General features: G+C 41.5%; 1 protein-coding gene across 1 annotated transcript; it reads left to right on the forward strand.

Moving 5' to 3' along the window:
* The first annotated feature begins 636 nt into the window (after nt 1-636).
* Nucleotides 637-9621, forward strand: LOC307137331 (uncharacterized protein). The gene is made up of 2 exons (XM_079834937.1): nt 637-777; nt 8250-9621. Exon 2 carries the CDS (start codon nt 8255-8257, stop codon nt 9506-9508), a length of 1254 nt encoding a protein of 417 aa, XP_079691063.1. The 5' UTR covers nt 637-777; nt 8250-8254; the 3' UTR covers nt 9509-9621.
* Nucleotides 9622-12108: the final 2487 nt, after the last annotated feature.

Here is a 12108-nt window from a genome sequence, read left to right on the forward strand (position 1 = left end):
AAAACCCAGACGTTTTTATAAGCTGTTGACCCAAAAAACGAGCGTTAAAGGACAAAAAAGTGGATTCAGGCCATTGAGACAGAGCGCGCGGGTCATGTTACACTGATAACTACGGCGACTAGAGGGGAATGTAATCAACAACAGGAAATATCATATATAAAACGGACATTTGGATATTTGACTTAACAGTGACAAAATGTTTACTGCACACATAGACATATTGAAACATACTGAGTGTCAGGATCCCAAAATGTACCCATTCATCCTGCTGAAGCTTCACTTCGTATTGCCTGTATCCACTTTTATCTTCTTACGCTCGTTTTTTTTGGGTCGATAGCTTATAAAAACTTATTTCTGTGTTTTTTAGCTTGTTTGCTGTACACCTTGTCACATATCAGCTTTTAGACATTGTTCTGTTTTTTGTTATAAGTCCGAAATGACAATGAGGCAGCCTCACGCAATGCAAAGTCAATGGAGAGCGTTGGATCCGGGTGTGGGCGTGGCCTTGTTCTAAATACGCTCTGTCTCTATACTAAATAAACCAATCAAAATCCTCTGGAAGTTTGTACAGCCCACTTGCGGCTAAAGCTCCACCCACTTGCGGGCTCCGACCTCCGTGTATATTTCCAGAGCGTCGCGCCGCGCAGCAACAGAAACAAACGGTCGCAGAAAGAAACAGTGAGTGGACTCAATCCCACTAACGGAGAAAAACTCAAGCTCCCCGCCGGTTCCCGAGTCGCTGTGCATTCCAGCCGCACATTTAGACCCACAACACGCGTAAGTTTGTTTTCTACTTTTCTTTCTCTCTGGATTAGGCCGGCTACACACTTCAAGCGTGGCGTGAGCGTGGGGTTTGTGTGTCGTTTCTGTGTCTTTGCACACCAGAAACGTGTCTGATGCGGTAATAAGCCAATAGGCAGTTTAGTTACTATTGGTAAAAATGTTTGTTATTATGCTGTTATCTGAATATCAGCTGTAATGCAGTGTGTAATATAACTTTAGCTGTGTGTGTCTGTGATGTAGATCAACTGGGTTCAGTGTTGCCAGATTGGGTCGACGATTTCCATCCCAAAAGCTCACCAGAACCTTAACAGACTAAATAATGTTATAGAATTTTATTGTCATATCAATCAAGGTTGAAGGGACACAAGTCGGTTTTGAGTTATTCACAGATTCTGAAAGTGTAGTCTCCAAGCTTTCCAACGATGTGTAACACATGGAAATCTGATAATATCTGGAGAAGTTGTGGCCATTTGAAGGTAGGCACTCAAAAAAGCTGCTGGGAGTGACAATAGGGCTCATTTAAATCTTATTTAAATAAGCCATACCCCCTGTAAAGTTGAATGGTTGCATAGCAACGACAGGAAATATCGGACCGCATACTATTAATAATAAAGGATAATCTGCATTGTAAATGTCAGTAATTTATCTTTTTTGACTTTTATAAAAATGATCTAGAGGCTGAAATATGTGATTTTTATCTTTTTATAAAACCTTTTTTTATCAAAACTCTATTTGAACTTGTGCATTGTAGATAACATGTTGCAAGACACTCCTTTAAAATCTGGCCATCATTTTTAATGTTATTATTTCAATGTTTATGTCAACAAAAAGTACATATTGATGCTAATTTTATTTGTTGGTTTTCTACATAAAACTCTGTGAATTGATTTCATTGTGTAGCCTTAGGACGTTTTGAACAGGATTCTGTGATAACCGTGATCATTTTGGTCACTATAATCATGAAATTAAATTTTCATGCCATTTCATCTCTAGTTATGATCAACTATGATAAACTAAAATCAACTATATACTTGTTAAAGCTACACTGATATTTTCCCCCATCTAGCGGTGAAAAGGTATATGACCATCCAGTGAATATTAGTTTCTGTTCCTCTCAATTCCGATTTCGTTTTAACTCCTACGGTGACCGATTTAGTCCAAGATTAAAATGGCTTCCATTTCGACCTCGTCCACATTCGACACAGTGCCATCGAGTGTTAAAACACGAAAGGCGAAGCTTGAATTCACGGGTATGTCCCTCTTTGGCTTTGGCGTATGTTGTACATAATGTCTGGAGAAAGCTTCTGGCTACAGGACTGTCTCCCATGCAGAGAGTTCTCTTTTCTCCTCGTGTAGCATTTACAGTCAAAGTTACGGATTTTCCCCATCAAATGTTACTCGATATAGCCTCTGATATATTACGGTCCAACTCGTCTGACGCCAGTCCGATACATTCTTCCTCGAGAATTGTAGATTAACTGTAGATTAGGGATATTATTCAGTCTTATTATGCCGTCTTCAGAATCAGTGAGCGCTTGTTCATAAGCATCTGGCTTGTCGAAGAAGTACTTCTAAACATTTTCGGTGTAACGTCCACATTTCAGCTCGTCTGCGATTAATGTTTGCGGCGTCCATCTTCATTGAATTTTGATATCAGCTAGAGCCGGCCAGAGCTGCATTATAAGTAGCCACGCTTCCCTTGGAGGGCGGGGGCAATAACAAAAGAAACACGCCTCTACTGCATGCTAGAATCTCCGGAAAAAAAACAAGCCGATTTCAACCTCAAAATGTACGCTTTTAATTATAATACCAAACACAGAGAGGCTTCTTCGTGATCTCGACTAACAGATTCTGCAAAAAAGCGAAAATCACCAATTTGGGAAAAAAACGCTTCTTTCTCATTTTGCTCGAAAGTTGTGCTGCCTACTTGTGTCACTGGTTTCTGTGACAGGTCAGGGTTTAGTAGATAATAGGGATGTCACGGTACCAAAATTCCAGTATTCGGTACCAATACTGTCAAATGTTTATTTTTTTTATTTTTTTTCATTTAACTATTTAAAAAAAAACAGTTAAATGTATTCAGTTTAGTTTATTATTTATGATGATAATCATTATACGTAAATAATACATACACATTCAAAGGCTGTATGCTGTTTAAAAGTAAACATCGTTTATATAAAAAGTGAAAAATAAATGAACCATCTAGGCATTATTATTATTATTAGTAGAGACGTACATAGAGATGTAGCTAAATCTACTGTAGGCTACAAGAATTTTAAAACATTTTTAAACTTTTATTTTGACAGAATGCCGTGAAGATCTTTGAGTGTCTGTAGGCCTGTTGCGATAGTCAATAAATCAATTAATCGCACGAAGAAAAAAAAAAGAGCTCTAATTTTTCCGGCTGCGATCATTTCCAGCGTCAGCTTTTATATCTATTTTTACAGAGCGTTACATTATATTATCACATTCTTATTCAACATCGCGTCATTATGTCACGACAGGGAGTCGTTCGCCGGGCTCTGCGTTGGCTCAGTGCGGAATAAGTTAGTATTCAGCGCGAGTCTGTGTATTTTTGCTAGTTTTTCTATTTCAATTTATCATCGTCATGGTAAATTATTTTGTCCAGCCTAGAGGTCGCCCGATTCATCGGCACCGATAGCTGATTGGTGGAACAATTGATTATCGACAAAAAAATCCACACCAACAGTTTTTCCCGGTTGGGTCGGTTGCTGGAGCGGCTGAGACGGGTGCGCTGTCATTACACAGTACGAGAGCTCTGAGAAAGGTCTGCTGGTATTATATAACACGAGAGCGGCCTCTAGAGGCGTAATAATAACTGTGTTGTTTACATTGACACGTTAGGCTGCACAGATCGCTGACACATCACAGATGTGCGTTTAAAACACAGACAGCGAAACGGTATGAATACAAAACACTTCAGTTCATGTTGCCAAATCATAATTAATTTGTTAAAGTAAAAAATATAGGGCTGTCAAAAGATTAATCGCATCCAAAATAAAAGTTTGTTTACATAATATATGTGTGTGTACTCTGTTAATTATTATTTATATATAAATACACACACATTCATGTATATATTTAAGAAATATTTGCATGTATATACTGTATATACATTTATATAATCTATATAAATATAAATGTTTTATTTATAAAAATAATATTTTTTTCTTAAATATATACATGCTTGTGTGTGTATTTATATATAAATAATAATTAACAGAGTACACACACATATATTATGTAAACACAAACTTTTATTTTGGATGCTATTAATCACGATTAATCTTTTGACAGCCCTAAAAAAAATAGTAAAACATTTTGATAGGTGTAAACCGAGTTCTGGGTGTCCTGCCCTGCCTTTGTGAATGAAAGCACAGACGAGCCGATCTGGAATCTTCCCTTTTTTTTTCCTCTGAGAATTTGGATAGAATGGATTCAGTTTATCAGTCGCGATGTCAGCACAGGCTTTACAAACGGACTTTACGATATGGATTCGACAGCACCGCCACAAGCAGTGAGTAACAGTGTTCATCAATGCCTGATCTGTGATCAGTGATTTCTGATGTGTAGCTAATCATTCAAGTTCACACAGACTTTCTTTCTAAATCGTTTAATACTGTTTATGCATCAGTGAATCAAGCCAGTGACTAAACGGTCAACTTCACATCGTTTCTGTTAGTAGCATGAAACAAATCTGTTATTTAAAGTGTGTTAAACTACAGAGAGCGAACACACTCTTTATAATGTTCGAGTGTATCTGACACAAACATCTGTCCAAACTGCCGTTATAACGAATGACGCTGTTATGCTGCACAACAAAGCTCTTACTGTATTCCTGTTGATGTCGTGTTTGCTGTTAGTTGTGGTCAAAGCATTTTCTGAGAATGCGTTGCAATGACGAGATCTTTGCATTCACGCGATCAACAGACTGTCTGTTAGGGCTGTGCAATTAATTGAATTTCGATTTCGATTTTGGCTCCTAACGATCACCAAAATAGTACAATCGAGAAAAAAATATTATTTTGCCATGTTCTGTTTTGCAAGAACACTCTTATTTTGTCTTGCGTTCTGAATGAAACGCGCACATCCGCCCCTCCCGAAGCCACAAACTCTCTCAGGTCGTGATTCGTGTGCATATCATCCGCTGGAATTTAAAAACTCTGCGCGAGTAAAGATGGCAGAATGGTGTGCGTGCGTGCATGCGTGTGCGGGCCTGCATGCCATGCGTGTTGGGGGGTGGGTGGGGTGGTACACATAACTGATGATGATTGGTGGGTGAGAGACAAGGTTGAGGTTGATAGGTTGAGTACACACACACACACACACACACACCTGTGACACACACGCATATGCACAGTCACGCACACCAAGTCCAACGACTTCAAAGTTAGCTTTCGCAAACTGGAAGTATAAGCGCTACTTTTCTCTCGTTGAGGTGAAAGGTAAGAATGTTTATGTAACGTGTAACTTATGCCCAGGAAGAAAGAGTCTCTTCACGTCGGTGGCAAGTAATTCTAATCTAATGAAGCCTCACATCATCACATGCCGCCACAGAATTAGTGGCTAAAAACCCAGGTGATAACATGAGCTCCACTACCAAAGGAGTAGTATAGTACTGATAAAATTTACACTATAGTAGGTCTACTGATAATATTTACACAATAGTTGCACTATAGTAGGTCTACTGATAATATTTACAATAATGCATTGAATTTGATAGGTGTCTCTCACATTGTCCCACAGCAACATGACAATAGTGTACATTAATGTACAATGTTTTAAAATAATAATTTATTCTATTTAGTGTCCAATTCATTCATTTAACATATTTAATATTGGGGGCATCCAAGTAAAAAAAAAAAAAAACTCAGTAGTTACTTTCCCTGGTAATGAGTTACTTTTATAATGATGTAACTCAGTTACTAACGCAGTTACTATTTGTAAGAAGTAACTAGTAACTATAACATTACTTTTTTAAAGTAACGTGCCCAACACTGGTTGTCTGGGAGCAGTCTGGCTTTGAGGAATCCGACTACGAGCAGAAACATGCTATGTGCAAGATTTGCTACATGGTATTGGCTGCAACACATTCCCAAAGTCATGTGAAATAATCGTTACATAATCTGGATTTCAATATTGACCAAAATAATCGGGATTATGATTTTTTTTCCATAATCGAGCAGCCCTACTGTCTGTGTACTCAATGCTCATCACTGCAGCCTTTCATGTGATGGGAAGATATCTAAAAAATAATGCTATAATCAATACGTTCACATCTCGACAGCTGTAATGGCAAATTTTACATTTTAATTTGATATAGTTCGTAGAATAAGGAGGAAGAAGGGTCGGCGTGACTGGGACTCGTGTTTATTCAGAACTCTGATACAAACTAAATAAACTTGCGCTCTCAACAACTCCGTACAATATAACTTTCTCAGCAGTCTTTCTCCAGCTCTCCGTCTCTCTGGTCCACGAGTGCCCACCTCGCTAAACCACGCCCCCTCCGCCACATCATTTGAAATGAGTTTTAGATTATGTCAGCCAATCACAACCGTGTGCATTTTCACTGAAGTCTCGCAGCAGACACGCCCCTTTAAACAGAGCATTCAAGCCAGAGGGCTAATGTCAGGATTTATTTCTAAATTATGACATTTTATGATGTAAAAATCATACTAACAATACATGTACACCTCAGGAAACATAACATAATAAAAAATCCATGCAATGGCACCTTTAATTTATTAATTAATCTGCATTTCATTTTTACAATGAAGATTATCCAATGTTATTTTAAATTTGATTACTGTTTCTTTTCTTTTTTCAGTTTCTTACCTCAATACCTAAAAAAAATTAAAGCACTTTGATTTGTATCTTTATTCTATTGTATTCATTTGTTATATTTCTAGTCATTTGTTTATTTGTTCTTATTTTATTACTGTTTACTCAATTTATCATTTGAAATCAGAATAGTACAGTCAGTGTGCACTTTATTATGCTGCTTGCTTGTTGCTACTGTGTGCAATAGTGTAGTTATTTTAATTATACTTAAATATTTATTTTCAGCACTGAATTTTTTTTTTTCGTTCTACCTCACCTGTTTTTACTAATATATATTAGTTCAATAACTGTTTCTTTTTTAAATTGAGACTTGTAAAAATGTGTTATCATCGTGAATGTGTCATTTTTATTATGTAAATTGAAGGAGCAAAAGCAGCATCGGCTAGTTGTCCTAGTTGTTGGTAGTGACCTAATTCCGGGGTGAAGACTGACACTCTGTGGAAATTTACCATGACTGTCTATTTTCTTTGAGCCAATCAAAATCATTCAACTTGCAGTAATGACGTGGATAGACCTTGAAAACAGCATAACTGTTGAGAAATTGTATGTATGATAGGCGGGTAGAGGGAGCGCGGCTACGAACACCTCGTGAGACTTGTAGCTGCTTCTGCTGATGAAACTGCAAACTATCCTTCAGTAAATTTCTCTTTAATTAAGTGCACTCTTGACTCTTGGTCTTCATTTTAAACAACTGGTCCTGGGTCCTAAACTGTCACCCCAACACCTACACAATATAAAACACACAACTACATATTTTGAACACCCAGTAGAAAATATATACGTCAATAATGAATCATATTTACAGGTTGTAATTCTCAGGAGCAAGTTGGTCTGAATAAAGCGTGTCTCTTTAATGGAAAAGCGTTTTGTAAATCCCATTTAGACCTCAGAGATTTGAGAAGCAATCGTCAAAAGGTTTTATTGCTGTGTTAATTTTAACCACTAACTCTTCAAATCCTCATCCTTTTTTTACAAAGAGAATTTGCAAATGTGGGTCATGGAAGTGAGACTGGAGTTTCTGATGGCTCGTTCAGGCAGTTCAGAGTCAATTCTTTCTTTTTGGAGACAATAAATCAAGCATTCTGCATTAGTTCAGGCAGGCCACGTAGTCAAGCTCCGCTATCAGCAGATTGGAAAAATACCAACTCCACCAATATCAGCAGATCTGATTCCTATGCACTCAATTGGCAACTCTCAAACAGGGTACCTTGCTTTAGCGTAGCTTCAGTTCAGTCGGCCCGCTTGGCTGCTTCCACTGCACGCTGCTATGCAAACCTACCTCCTCCCCAGCTCCTCCTTAAACTGAGTTTAACTTAATCAATGTGATTGTTGTCATTGAGGCATGCTCTGTTCTCAATGGGGGATTTACGCTGCCCTCCCAGTTAAAAAAAACGGGAGGTTGTCCCCAGAAACTGCTGCTGTCCTCTGTCTTGGCTTTTCATGGAGCTCATGATGAGGATGGGGAATTTAGAACCGAGCCATATCGCCAAATGTAAATTTAGCAAAATATGCCAATAAAAAAGTTGACTAAAAGTTTGTCTATGGTGTTTTTGACTTAAGTTCTTTTGTTTCTAATTTGTCCTTTTATAATATTTTGATTCTAGACCCGATGGAAGTGAAAGAGGACAAACGGCATCGGCTTCGAAAACCTCATCAATTCACAAATGAAGATAGAAACATCAGTTCACAAACTGAGAAGAACTCCCCACCGAAACGATCCAGAAAACCTGGAGTCAAAGAATCTCTCACCTGCTCTCAGTGTGGAAAGAGTTTCACATATAAATCACAACTTACGAGACACATGAGGATTCACTCTGGAGAAAAACCTCATGCATGCTCTCCGTGTGGAAAGAGTTTCATTTGTAAAAGCTCTCTCGACAATCATCTGCGCCGTCACTCTGGAGTGGGATCGTTCAGCTGTGATCAGTGCGAGAAAACATTTGTAACGGCATCAGGCTTAAGACAACACCTTGAGATTCATGCTGATGTGAAGCCTCACTTTTGTACTGTTTGTGGAAAGAGTTTTTCACATCTGGACGCTTTACAACTACATGAGCGTATTCATACCGGTGTGGGCCCTTATATGTGCTTAGACTGTGGGAAGAGATTCCCTTCATCCAGCAACTTAAATGATCACCAGAGAGTTCACACTGGAGAGAAACCGTTCAAGTGCTCACACTGTGGGAAGAGTTTTTCTCAGCCAGGAAAACTGAACATGCATGAGAGAATTCACACTGGAGAGAAACCGTACAAATGCTCTTCATGTGGGAAGAGATTCACTACACCAGGCGCATTAAAAAGACACCATCGAGTTCATACTGGAGAGAAACCGCACCATACTGGAGAGAAACCGTACAAATGCTCTTCATGTGGGAAGAGATTCACTACATCAGGCTCATTAAAAAAACACCATATAATTCACACTGGAGAGAAACCGTACAAGTGCTCACAATGTGGGAAGAGTTTTTCTCAGGCAGGATACCTGAAATACCATGAGAGATTTCACACTGGAGAGAAACCGTACAAATGCTCTTCATGTGGGAAGAGTTTCACTACACCATCCGTATTAAAACAACACTATAGAGTTCATACTGAAGAGAAACCGTACAAATGCTCTTCATGTGGGAAGAGATTCATTAGATCAGACGCATTAAAAAAACACCTTGTGATTCACACTGGAGAGAAGCCGTCCAAGTGCTCACAATGTGGAAAGAGTTTCTCTCAGGCAGGATACCTGAAAATACATGAGAGAATTCACACTGGAGAGAAGCCGCACCAGTGCTCTTTATGTGGGAGGAGATTCACCCATTCTTCTTGTCTACTGAGACATAAGAAAATACAATGTTCACCTCTAAGCGTTTGAGAATAAGACTTTCTTGAATTGAAATCAGCTGTTCTGTGCTGTTAGAAGATTAACATGTGAACGACTCTTACCCTGTGAAAGTGTATCCTAGTTCAGTCAAGTTTGGATATAGATAGCTCACTTCTGTATACCTATATACAGTTGTGTTCAAAATAATAGCAGTCCAACATCACTAACCAGATCAATCACTGTTTTTGGTGGAAATTATATTTCTACATGGCAAATATTTTACTAGTAGGTGTAGTAGAGAAATATAAAACGATACTCGGTTACTTAATGTAACCTCGGTTCTCTCTAGAAGAGGGAACGAGTATTGCGTAAGTTCCTTACGCTACGGGAAAGTATTCTTTCTTCGAGATTTCTGAAAAACCCAAAATTATCCTTAATTTTGTAACATTGTCAACGCAGTGCGGCAGCCTGGCAGACCATAGCAGGCTATTCCAGCGTGCTATTGGCTGCTCTGCTGGCAACTGCAGCAGCCTATCGGTGAGCCCGCGTGACGTGGCGACCAATGAGGGCGCTTCGCGCCCACCTGGCTTCATTTGCCTACAGGTGGGGCGTGGCCACGTGTATATAAGCAGGGCTCACGGGCTGCATATTCGGTTTTCGTAGTTCTGAAGCGTAAAAGCCCGTGGGGCGCACGGCAAGGAACGCAATACTCGTTCCCTCTTCTAGAGAGAACCGAGGTTACATTAAGTAACCGAGTATCGTTCTCTTACGAGAGGTTCTCTCGTATTGCGTAAGTTCCTTACGCTACGGGAACATATTGTCAACGCCGTGCGCGCCTCGCATACAGCATATGTATCCCAGGGAACCGGGGAAAAAACACTGCTCGGACAGGGTGGCCGGTAAAGAAAACGGGCCACCACATATACAGACACTTCATTCGAACTGACGGGTGGTTACGACGGGTGGTTACAACACCCTGTCCCATGAATGAGGGAACGGCACCTGCCGGTCTCCTTCAAATTCACCACACCTTGTCTCATGAATGAGGGAGCGGCAACGCCGGTCGCCTTCAAATTCACAATATCTTGTTATATGAGTGAGGTAACGGCACCGCCGGTCACCTTCAAACTCACAACAGCTCGTCTCGTAAATGAGGGAATGGCACCGCCGGTCTGAAGGGAGTGCCGATCGCTTTGGGGACATAACCATGCCTCGGTCTGAGAATGACCTTAGAGTCATTAGGACCGAACTCCATACACGTCAGGCTCACTGAGAGCGCGTGTAGATCCCCCACGCGTTTCACTGAAGCCAGAGCTATCAGAAACGCGGTTTTTAGCGAAAGGAACCTTGGTTCCACAGTCTCGAGCGGTTCAAAGGGATGAGCCTTCAGGGCCTCTAGGACCAAGGCCAGATCCCATATAGGAACCGACGGGGGCCGCGGGGGATTCATCCGTCTGGCTCCTCTGAGGAAACGGATGATGAGCTCGTTCCTTCCTAGCGTGCTACCTAGCGTCGTCTGAGCGAACGCTGCTATAGCCGCCACATACACTTTGAGTGTGGAAGGGGACCTGCCCGATTCCAAAAGCTCTTGGAGGAAGGAGAGCACCCGCTGGACCCACTGTGGTATTGTCCGACCGGACTAACACGTGGTGTCCTCGTATAAGCGGGAGAAACTGCCTGAGCGCGTTCTCTACCGCTATCATTTCCAAACAGTTTATGTGTAGGAGTTTTTCCTCGCTCGACCAAAGGCCCGAGGCTGATCTGCCCTCGAAAACGGCGCCCCAACCCGTGGTGGAGGCGTCCGTCGAGATGACCTTGCGGTGTGAGATGGCTCCCATCGTCACTCCCCTCTGGTACCAGTCGGCTACTAACCAGGGTTCTAGGGCTGACACGCAGCCCTGAGTCACTCTGATCCTGAAGCCTCCGGACGCCCAGGCTCTGTGAGGCACTCGGGCGTTTAACCAGCATTGCAGCGGGCGCATGCGCATTAAGCCCAGCTGGAGCACAGCTGCAGCTGAGGCCATACGTCCCAGCATCCTCTGAAAAAGCTTGAGAGGTGCGATTTTGCCCGGCCGGAAGTACGCAGCCATGCGCCGAACTTGGCGCGCGCGTTGGGGTGACAGGCGGGCTGACATTGCCACAGTGTCCAGATTCAAACCCAGAAATGAGGTTGATTGCGTGGGCACTAATGAGCTCTTGGTCCAATTGACCGTGAGCCCTAGGCTGTCCAGATGGCTGAGCAGCATTGCCCTGTGGGCGAGGAGCTCGGCCTCCGACTGCGCCAGGATGAGCCAATCGTCCAGATAGTTCAATACTCGCATCCCTCGATTTCTCAGAGGAGCGAGGGCTGCGTCCATGCACTTCGTAAATGTACGGGGTGCTAGTGACAGGCCGAACGGAAGGACGGTGTATTGATAAGCCTGGCCGTCGAAGGCGAATCGTAAGAATGGCCTGTGACGCGGCGTTATCTTGATTTGAAAATATGCATCTTTCAAATCTAGGGAGATTAGCCAGTCTCTCGGGCGAATATGCGCGAGGATCTGCTTGGTCGTGAGCATCTTGAACGATCTTTTCATAAGAGCTTTGTTCAGACGCCTCAGATCCAGAATCGGTCTGAGCGACCCATCCCTTTTTGGCACGAGAAAATACCG

The sequence above is a fragment of the Gobio gobio genome (genome assembly GCF_949357685.1).
Source record: "Gobio gobio genome assembly, chromosome: 14".
Taxonomy (NCBI): domain Eukaryota; kingdom Metazoa; phylum Chordata; class Actinopteri; order Cypriniformes; family Gobionidae; genus Gobio; species Gobio gobio.